This window comes from Chelonoidis abingdonii, chromosome 13 (genome assembly GCF_003597395.2).
Source record: "Chelonoidis abingdonii isolate Lonesome George chromosome 13, CheloAbing_2.0, whole genome shotgun sequence".
In the NCBI taxonomy this organism is placed as follows: Eukaryota; Metazoa; Chordata; order Testudines; family Testudinidae; genus Chelonoidis; species Chelonoidis abingdonii.
The window spans coordinates 6,058,436-6,073,735 of record NC_133781.1 but is presented as its reverse complement, the minus strand read 5'-3'; the positions used below and the strand labels follow the sequence as shown (position 1 = coordinate 6,073,735).

General features: G+C 41.4%; 1 protein-coding gene across 1 annotated transcript in view; it reads right to left on the bottom strand.

Moving 5' to 3' along the window:
- The window catches only part of GLP2R (glucagon like peptide 2 receptor), a 145,308-nt gene that overhangs the window by 58,976 nt on the left and 71,032 nt on the right, over positions 1 to 15,300 (bottom strand). Inside the window, 1 exon segment of the mRNA XM_075072002.1 lies at positions 9,140 to 9,200. Within this exon segment, the coding sequence (XP_074928103.1) occupies positions 9,140 to 9,200 (61 nt within the window).

The window sequence follows — 15,300 nt, the reverse complement described above, 5'->3', positions numbered from 1 at the left end:
ATAATTCATCCCTGGCTGGGGTTGGTCCTGCTTTGAGCAGGAGTTGGACCAGATGACCTCCTGATACCTCTTCCAAACCTGATATTCTATGATTTAAGTGGTATGATCAAATAATAGTATCTTTCTAGAATGTAACTTTAGCTTGTACTAACCTTAGCAGTGCCAGTTTAAAAATATTAGCTAAACACACAACTTTAGATACTGGGCAGATGAAGGTTGCTTATTTTCAAATTGTATTTTTAGTTAGATCTGTAGAATAACTTAAAATTTACATGAAAATAAATGCATTTCCAACTATGATACCAATAGCAATGATGGAGTCAAATGTTAGTGAGTCATGCACACGATTGTGTTCGGTAAACATAAATGCCAAAATAATTAGAAAAATAAATTCCCTGTCCTAATAAAAGAAAAAACACCTTAATCACATATGTTAAAATTATGTTTTTAGTAAACAAACAAATGACTAAAATAGAGTAGATAATGGCAGTTACACAGAGTGTGTCTGCTATAGAAAGTAAGATTTTAAGCAGATTTTATTTATTTTTATTTATCTCTACTAAAGATAGTGTACAAAGTATCAAACATGTGTTTCTGATATCTGTGTTAAAGCTCCAGATCTGATACCTCAAGGCTTGGGATTGGGAATATCTTGCTGTATTATCTCCTGATTGTTCTAAATTTACAGATAAACTTTAAACGTGGCTTTAACTGGAGTTTGTATATATATTTTTTCTGTATCTTTATAACAATTAGAGTGCTCCTGTCAGCTAATTCCTAAGTTATTGGCAAGTTTTCAGGTGCCTAAGTCCCTCGAATAATGAGTAAAGTTTCCTCCCATCCCCCATAATATGAAATGGTGCCCCAGTGAGTCAGGCATGGCCAGAGGGCTGCAGGAAGGCTTTGGACTCTGGCAAGATGTAGCCCACATGTGATAACACGAAGCCTACCTTGAGTCACATGCTGAGCATCAGGTACCACAAGCCACAACAGCTGTACAGAAGTAAGGGTGGCAATACACCATATACCATGCCACACTTACTTCTATGCTGCTGTTGGCAGTGGCATTGCCTTCAAGCTGGGCACCCGCCCAGCACCTGCCAGTATCAGGCCACCCTGCCAGTGCTTAATTTGTGCTGGGGCTGAGTTCTGGAATCTCTTTCAAAACAAATTAAATACTGTGGAAGGCAGCGGGGCCCAGAGCTGATGTGGGGGGGAGAGGAAAGCCCAGAGAACCCACGGGGGCCAGAAGTGATGGGGTGGCGGGGCGCCAAAATACAAGTTTGCCCATGGTGCCATTTTCCCTAAGCCCGGCCCTGCCATCTCAGATAGCTTTGAAAATAAAGTGGGCAGCTCCCAGATCTGATACTTTCCACCTAGAACATCTCCCCTTCTACTGCAAGAAGGGCTCCCTCTTAGTATCCCTCTGAGGGAGGAAAATCATACTATTCAGCCCAGACAGGGCAACACTGACCAAAAGTACAGGGAACTCTATGGCCTCTGAGGAACTGAGCAGAACCTAGAGCACGGAGACTCTGGGAGCACAGGTTCTGGCACTGACCCCATAACTCCCTTTTCTTTCTCTTTTTGGTAGGCTCAGGATCTGTGGCCCGTGCCTGCTGATTGGCCCATTTTCTTTTCCCCTGACTTTGCAGAATGAGGCAAGCAGGGCTGAAGTTTCCATGCAGGAGGTCTGCCTCACTGTATTAGAACAGACAGTACCAATATCTGAGGATAGAGAATCTCTCTGGAGTATTGGCATTACAGAGGGTCCTGCATTGGCAGAGGTCTCCTAAGCCTCTGGTACTGAAGGAAATGTTGGCACTGCAGAGGTGGTATTGAAAGTTCCTGGTTGTCCTGAAACCTCAGATGACACCAGTGATGGCTCCCACATTGGTTGCACTCTTGTGTTAGCAGATCCAGGTGCTGACTGTCACTGTTCCAAACCTGAAACTCTCCTGGGATCACTTGCAGTGTGCTGATACTTCCAACTGGAACTACAGGCTTCATGCAGAAGAGAGCTTAGCAGACACAGCTGGTCTCTCGAGTTCCCACATGGAATTGCAGCCACTATCACCCAGTTCTGAGGTCCACACATTGAGGCCTTTCCTTCATTAAGAAGGTCTGCAGCCCTACTTGCTGGTGCTCATGGATCTGTGAGGTGAAAGCTCAACAAACTGAGCAAAGATCTGGGAATCGATCCTTCTCTGGGCATATCATGCACCTGGTACGGGCATCATATCCTGGAATAATAGAGGGCACACAGTGCAGCTCTGGAACCCTGACTTCTTAAAGACAAGATTGGCCATAACTCACCAAGCTGGACCAGCTTGACTCCAGAGTGCACAGCAATATGCCAAATCTGACCTGAACTCTAAAAGTGCAGAAAAACTAAAAACTATTATTAAAAACCACTCAAAACAATTAGGACTGTCAAGCAATTAAAAACATTAATCATGATTAATGGTGTGATTAAAATAATTAATCACGCCGTTAAACAATAATAGAATATCATTTATTTAAATATTTTCTAAATTTTCAAATATATTGATGTCAGTTGCAACACAGAATACAAAATGGACAGTGCTCACTGTATATATATGGAAAATATATTTTACAAATATTTGTACTGTAAAAAACAAAAGAAATAGTAAGGAGTCCGGTGGCACCTTAAAGGCTAACACATTTATTTGGGCATAAGCTTTCATTCATAAAAAACTTAACTTCTTCAGATGCATGGAGTGAAGAAGTGAGGTTTTTTACCCACGAAAGCTTATGCCCAAATAAATCTGTTAGTCTTCATGGTGCCAACGGACTCCTTGTTGTTTTTGTGGCTACAGACTAACACGGCTACCACCTGATAAAAGAAATAGTATTTTTAATCTCCCCATTACAAGTACTGTAGTGCAATCTCTTTATCATGAAAGTTGAACTTACAAATGTAGAATTATGTAAAAAAACTGCATTCAAAAATAAAACAATGTAAAACTTTTGAGCCTACAAGTCCACTCAGTCCTACTCCTTGTTCAGCCAATTGTTCAGACAAACAAGTTAGTTTACATTTGCAGGAGATAATGCTGCCCACTTCTTGTTTATAATGTCTCCTGAAACTGAAAACAAGCATTCACATGGCACTGTTGTAGCCAGCGTCACAAGATATTTACATGCCAGATGTGCTGAAGATTCATATGTTCCTTCATGCTTCAACCACCATTCCAGAGGACGTGAGTCCATGCTGATGATGGGTTCTGCTTGATAACAATCCAAAACAGTGTGGACCAATGCATGTTCATTTTCATCATCTGAGTTAGATGCCACCAGCAGAAGACTTCTGAAAGTATGCTCCACACCTCATCCCTCTCAGATTTTGGAATGCATGTCAGATTCTTAAACCTTGCTTCGAGTGCTGTTTCTATCTTTAGAAATCTCATACTGGTACCTTCTTTCCATTTTGTCAAATCTGCAGTAAAAGTGTTCTTAAATGAACAACATGGGCTGGGTCATCATCTGAGACTGCTATAACATGAAATATATGACAGAATGTGGGTAAAATAGAGCAGGACACATACAATTCTCTTCCAAGGAGTTCAGTCACAAATTTAACACATTTTTTCTTAACGAGAGTCATCAGCATGGAAGAATGTCCTCTGGAATGGTGGCCCAAGCATGAAGGGGCATACGAATGTTTAGCATATCTGGCATGTAAATACCTTGCAATGTTGGCTACAAAAATGCCATGTGAATACTTGTTCTCACTTTCAGGTGACATTGTAAATAAGAAGAGGGCAGAATTATCTCCCATAAATGTAAACAAACTTTGTCTTAGTGGCTGACTGAACAAGAAGTAGGACTGAGTGCACTTGTAGGCTTTTAAGTTTTACATTGTTTTGTTTTTGATTGCAGTTATGTAACAAAAAAACCCCTCCATTTGTAAGTTGCACTTTCACGATAAAAAGATTGCACTACAGTGCTTGTATGAGGTGAATTAAAAATGCTATTTCTTTTATCAGTTTACAGTGCAAATATTTGTAATAATAAATAATATAAAGTGAGCAGTGTACACTTTGTATATTGTGTTTTAATTGAATTTAATATATTTAAAAATGTAGAAAACATCCAAAAATATTTAATAAATTTCAATTGGTAGTCCGTTTTTTAACAGTGCGATTAAAACTGTGATTAATCGCGATTAATTTTTGTGGGTTAATCGCGTGAATTAACTGTGATTAATCGACAGCCCTAAAATCAACTTAAATAGAAATATAAGTAACTATTTTAAAGACAGGCTAATGTCTGGCTAGAATCAGACTCTGGGCCCAGGTAGAAAGTTTCCTCGAACTGCTGCTAACCACTGACACAAAGGAACTGCCTGAGAGCCACACCTCCTTTACAAAATGCCCAAAGATAATGAACATCTGCTCCTGGAAGGCAGCACTTGAGCAGCTCCCAAAGAGCACAACTTTGCTAGATGCTTTCCAAGTTCATGGCTCTGTGAACACTTTATTCCAAGAACGAGAACATGCATAGTGCACCTCAAAGATGAACACTGGAAGGAGGAGAGTCTTGTAGGTGATAAAAAATTTACTTCAGCACCTGCAGATTTGCCCTTGTCAGTGTTAAACTGGAGGAATTCTTCATCCTAGTCTCTGAAATTGTGCTTGGTGAATGGTGCAATAGGGGAAATAAACTCAATAACCTTTGACTGTTCTGGATTCCACATCCAAGTATCACATTCAAAACTGGGAAATGGTGGACTGAAATATGATTCTCAGAACAGGTACTTAGACTTCCAGCTGGCTGGTGAGATGAAGCCAGCATGGAGACTAAGTGAGTTTGCCAGCCGAGGAAGGCAGGAAGGTAGGGCTTGTCCCTTTTAATCCTTAATTGCAGGTACTTTACAAGGAAAAACTCACAATGGGAGGAAAATGGTGTGTTGCCAACACCACTGCTTGCTCTTCCTCTGTCTGCACCTGTGGGGACCCTTCCAGACAGGTATCCTGGCCTAGGAAGCTTTCATCCAGGCAAGTCTTGATTTGCTAGGAATGCTGCCTTCAAAACATTTTCAACAAATGTTTTTGTTTGAAAAATGTTGCCCAGCTGCAAATTTTTAAAAAAACTTAAGGAAACTGTCAGCCAAAAAGCTTTGTATATCTGGAAGTAAAGCATACCCAGAGAGACATAATGGATCATATGCCAAAATAGACAAAAACTAAACAAAACTGGAAAATCACTTAAAATATTAATAGCAAGAAGATTTCATAAGCAATTATACAGAAAAGCATACTGCCCAGAATGGAGACCACAATCTATGAAAATTCTTTCAAAAAGTTTTTTAAAATACTCATTTTAAAGGAAAAATGTAAGAATTTATGTTTTACACTGTCATAATATTTAATATTATGTAAGAATTATTTCTGGGATTCTCAAAATAACCTAATGGAGTTAGGTTCCTAACTTGTAACTGATTCTAATGGGTTCAAGTTGCTTAGAACATTTGAAAATTTGACTCATACTCCACAAATTCATGAACAGAAGGATAACATGCTGAAACCCATCACTCATCAGTGTTCATGAACAAACCTTGCAACTTGGGGGTTGGACTAGATGACCTCCTGAGGTCCCTTCCAACCCTGATATTCTATGATTCTAGGAACTCATATATCTCAGTAATCTCATCCACAAATGTGACTTAAACTATAACCACGATGCTGATAATATACAAGTGTACCTTTCCCGCTAGAACGAATGTCTCTCCAACCAAACAAACCATCTCCTGCGAGTGCCCACTTGCTATCTGAAACTCAACATGGCCAAAATGGAACTGCTGATCTTTGCCCACAGACGCAGTCCTTTCCCTACTTTCTCTATCATGATGGACAACACCACGACCCTTCCTTTCATTTATGCCCATCATTTTGGCACTCTCTTTTACTCTTTTGACTCATTCAACTAGCCATGTCTAAATTTTGATGCCTCTTCCTGGACAACATCTCCAGGATCCGGCCTTTCTTCTCTGCCCGCATAGACAGAACTCTTGATCATCTCTCTCCTTGACTACTGCAAGCTCCATCTCCCTGTCCTTGATGTTATGAAGTTGGGAAATGCCCACAGCCAGCCTCTCAGTAGGGACAAAGGAGCACCCATCGCCAGCCAGATGGGCGCTGATGGCCTATCAAGAAAGAATCCACTATCCCAGAGGCTCCTTAAAGAAGGCACATATGCAATGGAGACTGCTTGACCAATGTCTGACCCCCATGTACACAGCAAGGATCTTTCTAGCAGCTGGAAGAAGTTATAAAAATTGAGATGATAACATCATCTCTTGGCCTCTCTCTTTCCCACCCATCGCCATCTCAACACTTGGAAGAACTTCTGGAAGGAAAAGACTTTGAATGAGGGACTTTGGTTCCAGGCTGGAAAGGGGTCTAGTCTGTATATTGAGGAATTGTAAGCTGACTGTTACATCTGTTAGAGTGAGAAATTGTTTGATTAGAATTTTGCTTAGTCTGTTTAAGTTAGAATTTAGACTGCTTATTTCTTTTATTTCTTAGGTAACCAACTCTGATCTCTATGCCTGCTGCTTATAATCACTTAAAATCTATCTTTCTGTAGTTAGTGAATCTGTTTTATATTTTACCTAAACCAGTGTGGTTTTGGTTGAAGTGCTTGGAAAAACCCCACCTCAGATTACAAAGGCTGGTGTATGTCTGTTTCATACTGGGGAGTGGTGAACTACATAATGAACTTGCACGGCCCAAGGGAGCCTTGAGCAGTGTAAGATGGTACAGTTCTGGGGTGCAAGGCTGGGGCGATGAGAGGAACTGGCTGGAGCCTCTCCATTGAAGGTTCATGAGTGGCTGGGAGATTATTCATGTAACTCACTTGGGTGTGTCCCTCCCTGCAGATGTCTGTGTAAGTGCAATGCCTGTCAGAGGCTTGTAGCTTAACATTAGCATCACAGTGCGAGAGGGATAGCCCTCCAAGTGGCACCCCACGGATCTCTCATAATGCTATATCTCAAACTGAAGTTAGGGACTTCATGGAGGAGTCACTGGCTGGAATTCTCTGGCCCATGTTATGCAGGAAATCAGACTACATGATCATAATGGTGCCTTCTGGCCTTAAATCTATGAATCTATGAAAATACATTCCAACTGCTCCTGCTAAGATCATCTTCCTGGTGCATCATTCGGATTATGTCATAAGAACACAGAATTGGACAGGACTTCCCGGGTCATCGAGTCCAGTCGCCACCTATCAAAGGCAACCATGTCACTCTCTTGTCTTTAAATTCCCCCACTTGCTCCCCTCTTTCACGACAAACGCAAGTCCTTCACAATTTAGACTTCTCCTCCTATCTTTTATGATGCCTTCTTACAAAGTTGACTCTTGCCTTCCTCCACCAATGATCCCAGCCTCCATCATCTCATTCTCTAATAATCCCTTTTGTGACTTTTTAAAGGCTACCCTTTACACATGGGAAAAGCTCTCAGTCACAACCTATAAACCTTGTCATCCTTTGCATCCTTGCTCGAAACTCACCTCTGCTGTAGTGCATATAGGAAAGTAAAACTGGATAATGGTTAGGCAAGTGGGAAGCTGTGATCACTGCTCCTGACTGGCTAAGAATTACACATTGTACTTGTTAGTGTCTCTGTTATCCCCAACCAAACTTGCTTGCTTGTCTCATGAACCTGTTTCTTGTCTTCTAGACTTTTGGGAGATATGGACACTCATTTGCCAGCTGTTTGGACAGCTCCCAGCCCAATGGCGCCATAACCAAGAATGGCTCTTGTTGCTGCTGCAGCAAAAGTTAAATCATAGCAATAATAAAATTCCAGACGAAGTTGTCCGTGTACTGTAAATACACTCTGCTATTGTGTATAGAAGCCTCATAAACACTGGAAGTGATATGATAGAAATTGAAGGAAAAGAGCAAAGGCCAGTGTGGCGAGTGCTTTCTTTCACTTTAATATCACAGCTGTAATTGGCTGCAGTATAATTAAAACCTCGACGAAGGGAAGATTGGAGTTTGGCAATAATATGTTCACTCTACAAACATATTGATTAAAAAAAAATAGAGATGATAGCCACAGCCTGTGAACTTCTTATTCTCTCAGAAAAATTACCGCGTTTAAAGGTAACAAATCTTTAAAAGCAGAGAAAGGATAATTAAAGCCCTTATTTGTATGAATAATAAATAACTTAAAAACTGGCTTTGGGAAAATAAATAAGGATTGAAGAAATGAAGGTTATAGGATGGTGTCACTACAAGGACAGAGGTTAAGGTTGTTTTGGTGGAGCATTTGCTTATGAAAGTGATGGATTGTGCACATGTGTAGAAGTGGTCTGGGTGAAGATTGTGCTTTCTATACACTGTTGAATCATTGCTGTGTCTGCCGTTATTGCAGATTTTTTCATTTCCAAATGCTTGGTTTGTGGTTGTTATGCATAAACAAACTTAACCGTTGCAAAATGCGGTGTTTTTGTCTTTTACCATGAAAGCTTGGTTGTGATTCTATAGTTAAGGTTTAGTTCAGTATTGTCATTAAAGCAGACATGTATGAAGTACATGGCATATTCCTCCCAAAATTACAGCACTTACTCTTTGAGTCCAGAATAAATTTTCTGACAATTTACAAGTCAGTCCATGAATTAGTTTTTGAGTTAAAATTAATTTTAAAAATGGATCTTTTAATAAATGTAACACCTCCCTCCAGAACATTTTTGTCCTGAATGATTTTAATAAGGGGATAATGCAGACCCTTCATACTTCGCATATAATTGACATCTTATGGTTTGACTACTTTTGAAGAATTTTCTTGAGGACTAGTGATCCTATATGTCATTCTTTATATTGGAACTTTTTCAAAATGGCAGCCCTCTCCCACTGTTTTCAATAAGACTCAAACCAAATACTGCTCTCAGGGAAGATAGGGTCCCCGTTCTTCAAGATGGTCTGTACCTCCCACTGTTCCCAATGGGATAAACTTCCCATAAGAGATGATATTGGTGCCCTATGCTGTTAAAGGTGTCCAGGAAAAGTAGCATGTCTGTGCATACTAACTTATAAACAATCCAAAAACCCATTAAAACAAACAAATCAATCTTATAAGATCATCTTTATATAGTAACTTACCCTGTGTCTTCCAGTTTTGATCTGGCTATTCCCCAGGGGGCCACAAACAGAACTGGAATAACTGTTGGAAAGAAAAAAGGCAAATTAGAACCAGATTTGTAAAATGTTCAGTACAAAAGACAGACATGTGACAGCTGTGCCTGATAATCTTACATATAATGACTTTCATTCTTTTCAGGATCATTGTGACCCTTAGAAATCCCCAATGCCAACTGACAGAGTTCATTATGCTGTGTCAGCAACGCCTGTTATGTCTGACAAGATTACTATACCTAACAAACTGTTTTCATAATATTCATCCATACAAAGTGTCTTGTAAGGTATCAAATGAAAGATGGTGACACACTAGTCATTAAGATCATTGTGAAATATATGTACTGACACTATGTAAGGAGTTATGTATACCTACTGAAAATATGTTTTAAAATCTGTAACAAGGCAGAGTTGACAAACAGGAATTCTGACAGATAAAGCATGTCTTTGATATAAATGAAGGATTGAAAGTCAGTACAATGGAAGCTGCATCAGCATACAGAACCAATGGGGGATGCAAAATCAACAGGGAAGACTACACTAAAGAACAAACAACTCTGGTTCACTTCAAAGGGCTATAGCTGCAGGACAAGTAAGACATTCTGTGATCCGTTCATGGAAGAACCTCATGGAAAGGTATGGGATGTTCATGACAGCTTTGATCCTAGTTTTGACTTAAAAGCAGCAGCTCTGTCAAAGACTAAATCTTTGGGAGAAAATCTACTTTATTAAATAGGAAAGGAAACCATTAAGAAGTGTAGCCCTAGAACTGTGTTTTATGTTTGGTTTGAAAGTGTAAACATTTCAGTTTCAATTTATTATCCTTATTCACTATCTTTTTAAACTTAACATTTGATAATAAATTTATGACTATTTCACTAGAAATATATGACTGTGCAGTATTGTTACAAAGGACCTGATCGTGAGTTGTACCAGTTGATCTGTGTGCACACTGTCTCATCAGGCACAGTTTACCTGGTAATTTCTGTGAGTGTCCAATGACAAAGGCTGGAAACTGCAGGGAGTGCGCTGAGGACTAGGGGGTTGCTGTGGGTCTATCACAAGCTCGCACAGAGCGGGTGAGGTCTGCAGAGACCTGGAAGTCAGTGCTTGAGTGTGGCCAGAAGCTTTTAGTTTCAGGGAGCTGAGCTACAGCAGGCAAGACAAGACTGCTTCACAACATGGGCAGGTAGTGGCAAAATACTTCACAACTCTGTGTAGGCTCAGAGAGCGTTACAATCATCTCAGGAAATTACACAGTGAGATTCCCTCTATTCAGCACTGGTGAGGCCATATCTTGTGTATTGAATCCAGTTTTGGGCCCCCCACTACAGAAAGGATGTGGACAAATTAAAGAAAGTTCAGTAGAGGGCAACAAAAATGATTAGGGGGCTGGGGCACATGACTTATGAGGAGAGGCTGAGGGAACTGGGCTTGTTTAGTCTGCAGAAGAGAAGAGTGAGGGGGGGATTTTATGGCAGCCTTCAACTACGTGAATGGGGGTTCCAAAGAGGATGGAGCTAGGCTGTTCTCAGTGGTGGCAGATGACAGAACAATTAGCAATGGTCTCAAGTTGCACTGGGGGAGGTCTAGGTTGTTATATTAGGAAAAACTATTTCTCTAGGAGGGTGGTGAAGCACTGGAATGGGTTACCAAGGGAGGTGGTGGAATCTCCATCCTTAAAGGTTTTTAGACCTGGCTTGAGAATGCCCTGGCTGGGATGATTTAGTTGGTGTTGGTCCTCCTTTGAGCAGGGAGTTGGACTAGATGACCTCCTGAGGTCTCTTCCAACCTTAATCTTCTATGATTCTATGATTCAATTTTCTTGTGTCTTTTGTTGGTTACATAACAAAGATAATATGAAGACACTTCACAGACACAGCTGAGTCTCTAAATATACACAAACATGCCAGGCCTAGCTAAATACACACAGCTGCTCTGAGTGGGTTCTAGAAGCTTCAGCCACAGAACACAGTGAGTGCCACCAGTAGCCTCACAAATTATTTAAAGGAAAACTACCTTGTTCCTGGGTAGGTAATTATAACACCTCTGTAGTTTTGACCTATTCTTCAGTGGAGCTATTCTGAAATTATTTTCTTGTAGCTATCTCTTAACAATCTGTGTTGCTCTCTCTGATAGTCCACTCTCTTATGGGTGATGAGGGCTGAAAGGAATATGCTTGAAATGTATCCCAAAAGCACACAGTTCTGAACTGTCAAACTGTAGCCACATTATCAGTGACTGTTTCTTCCCATTGTCCAAATGAAAAAGACACCCTTTACATTTTCTATGTTCTGATCACTTGTGAATCTAGTGAGAAGTAGGGTTTTTTTTTACTAATATAGAAAAATTATCGATGGGCCCCAGATTGGTATGATCCTTTGCTTCATACAGCACTAGTGTTATTAATATCCAAGGTCTTCTGGAAGACGCTATAGATTTGAGATGTTCTTTGAGTTGTTCTTTGTCATTATTTTGCATGGCTTGTATGGTTCCAAACTGTTTTTTTGGTCCTGCCCGATGCCAGGTGTAGTAATCAGTATCAAGAAAACAGCTGTCATGTCACGAGGTGCCTACAATCCACCTAAAATCTATGTCAAAAATGAAGCTCTAGACAATCTGGATCACTTCTGCTATCTCAGCTCAATTCTTTCCAGCTCATTTAACCTCGATAGGGAATTTCATAATGGAATTGAGAAAGCTTCTGTTACCTTTGGCAAACTTACCTCATGGGTTTGGAATAACAAATTGCTAACCCTGAACACAAAGTTGCCTGTTTATCAGGCTTGTGTCCTTAGTACCCTCCTTTATGTTTGTGAAAGCTGGGTTACGTACTACAAGCAGGAGTGGGAATTGAACAGTTTCTATCTCCACTGTCTTAGAAAAGTCCTTCAGTTACTTGGGACCAAAGGATCACCAATAACAAGATCCTTGAGAGAACGGGGAGGATCCTTGAGAGACAGCCTACTGTCTGTGCAGACTACGCTGGACATTCACAGGCTTTGCTGGCTGGGACATGTGGAGCGCATGCCTCAAGATCCTCTGCCAAAGGCTGTGCGCCATGGTCAACTTAAGAACTGCCCGCAATGCGGAGGAATGCCAAAGCTCCAATACAACAACAAGGTCAAGAAAGGCCTCAAGAAACTCAGCATTCCCACTGACAACTGGAAGAACCCTGCCCACAACTGCTCAGTCTGGAGAAGCTGGGTCAAGTCTGGTGCAGTCATCACAGAGAGCCATCAGAGTGCCCAGGTGGAGGTCCACAGGCAAGCCAGGAAGCAGAGTGTGCTCCAAACTCCATCTGGTGAGTGGACCTGTAGCCACTCTGGGAAAGTGTGCTGCTCGAGCATCAGCCTCTTTTCCCATACCACTGCTAAGCACCAATGATGGACTGACTTTGTCAAATGTCCTTTCATCTGTCAAGATGTTGACAGCCATCATAGGCCTGGTCAACACCGTATTGTTAGGGCTGGTTCCTGGCATTCTGTGGGGTTCTGGTGTCCCTTATGTTCCAATATGTTGTTCTTCAAGGACTGTGGGACCATAATACAGTGCCACAGGTGAGCAGTAGTTGATTACTATGCTCTTATAAATTTGTGCCTTATTTTCAATTCAAACTTTTCTGACTTCAGTTTATGGCCATTGGATGCCATATGCCTCTGCCTACTAGATTAAAGAACCCTCTAGTATGAGCATTCTTCTCTCTCCATAAGTACAGTAGAACCGCATTTATCCAACCCTCCATTAGCCAGCTTTCCATATTATCCAAAGAACCAGTTCACGCAGATCCAGAAGCAGGCAAACTGTCCTGTGGCTGCTAGATGTTGCTGCAGCCTCACCCTTCCTCATTGTCCAGATTATCCAAATTTTTGGTTATCTGATCTGGCCCTGGTCCCAATTAGATCTGATAAACTACTGTCCACTGTACTTAGAGATTGTGATCAAGTCACCTCTTTAATGTCTCCTCCATAAACTATAGAAATTGAGTTCCTTTAGTCTCTTACTTGAAGTCAGGTTTTTCAGATCTTGTATCACTTGATGAAGCAGAGACACTGCTCACCAGCACAGTAGGGGTTAAAGAGAGCCTTTGGGCCCAGCTACCCCTGCCCCATTATATCAGGCCTGGAGGACGGAGAAAGGGAGGGAGCCTGGCTCAGTTTGGGACTGACTGGTGAAGGGGCAGGATCTAGCTATCTCCCTGCCTGAGACACAGGGGTACTAGCCTGCCAGCCAAGGCAGCCATCTGGCAGTAAGCACTGTCTCCCCAGCCAAAGGACACTGCAAAGTAGATGTAGGAGTCTCTGGCACTGGAGATAACTGAGTGAGAAAAGTTCAGAGACATTGTGCGTTTGGCTTCATCAACTTGTGCCTGCCCCACCAGAAGGAGTCTGGAACCGCAGGAGGGCACGCCCAAGATCCACAAGAGGATGCTATGGGAGGCAAGCCATTCAGTGAACTGGAGTAGACGCACCATGCCTCAAACTTAACAGACATTGGTAGGAAGTAGCCCAGGGAAGTGGATTTAGATGTCCTGCTGGGAGTGCTCCCCCTGTTCAGGGGTTGGGACCTGGTGGAGAGGGAGGCTCTGGGTCCCCCTATTCTCTCCCACATTAAAGACTGAGGGTCCTCAACCCAGCCAGCGGTCCTACAATTGGGCTGCCAAAACTCTCCATGTTCCCTGTTACAATCTTCTTAGTAACTTTCCTGCACTCTCTCCAATTTTTCAACATTCTTTCTAAAATGTGGATACCTGAACTGGAGACATTCAGTAACTGTCTCAGTTGCAAGCTCTTTGGAGGACAGGATTAAAATTCAAAATTATCTTGACCATCTGGAGTAATGTTCTGAAATAAATAGTATGAAATCCAATGAGAACAAATGGAAAGTATTACACTTGGGAAGGAATAATCAGTTGCACAAATACAAAATGGGCAATGACTGCCTAGGAAGATGTACTGCAGAAAAGTATCTAGGGTTTATCATCAATCACAAATGGAATATGAGTCAACGATGTAATACTTTTGCAAAAAAACCCAAACATAATTCTTGGATGTATTAGCAGCAAGACACAAGAAGTAATCCTTTCACTCTGCTCAGCATTGATAAGGCCTCAGCTGGAATATTGTGTCCAGTTCTGGGCATCACATTTCAGGAAAGATGTGGACAAATTGAACAAAGTCCAGAGGAAAGCAACAAAAATGATTAAAGATCTAGAAAGCATGACCTCCGAGGAATGATTGAAAAAAATTAGATATGTTTAGTCTGGGGAAGAGAAGACTGAGAGGGGATAACATAAAAGGTTGCTTTAAAGAGGACAGTGATAAATTGTTCTCCTTAGCCACTGAGGATAGGACAAGAAGTAATGGGCTTAAACTGCAGCAAGGGAGATTTAGGTTAGACTTTAAGAAGAACTTCTTATACTGTAAGGGCAATTATGCACTGAAAGAAGTTACCTAGACAGATTATAGAATCTCCATAATTGGAGGTTTTTAAGAGCAGGCTAGACAAACACCTGCCAGGGATAGTCTGAATAATACTTAGTCCTACCTCAGTGCAGGGGCTTCAACTGGATGACCTACCAAGGTCCCTTCCACACCTGCTTTTCTATGATTCTATGACTGTGACCTCTGGATTTAAAAGAATGAGCTGCTATTCCTTCAGGTAAAGGAACAGGTCTGGAAGCTCAGAGGTAGTAGCAGACTCATAAGTCTTCATAAGTGGAGTAGTCACAGCAGTGGTCATAGTGCCATTCAGTGAGCAAGGACTAAAATTGTCTCTTCTGAAGTCAATATAAGTCATACAGAAAGAGAAGTGTAATATTCTGTCATTATAGTTTGTCATCACTAATTTAGGCTTGGAATTGTGTTGCTGAGCATTACAGTTCCTAACATTTAGGTGGCTAGAAAATCACAGGAACACACAACCATCCACAAAGCCTGAGTTAGGTGCTAGGCTCCCAATACAATGAATGGGGAGAGATAGGTGCCTAAGAATGTGATCCACAAAATTAAGTGCGCTAAATGGGAAGCCACCTAAGCTAGCCAATGAGAGATGCCAACAAGAGAGGTGTGTCCAAAGCCCCACCCTTCTCCACAGTTGGGTGCCTGTTCAGGCTGAAGGGAGGTGCT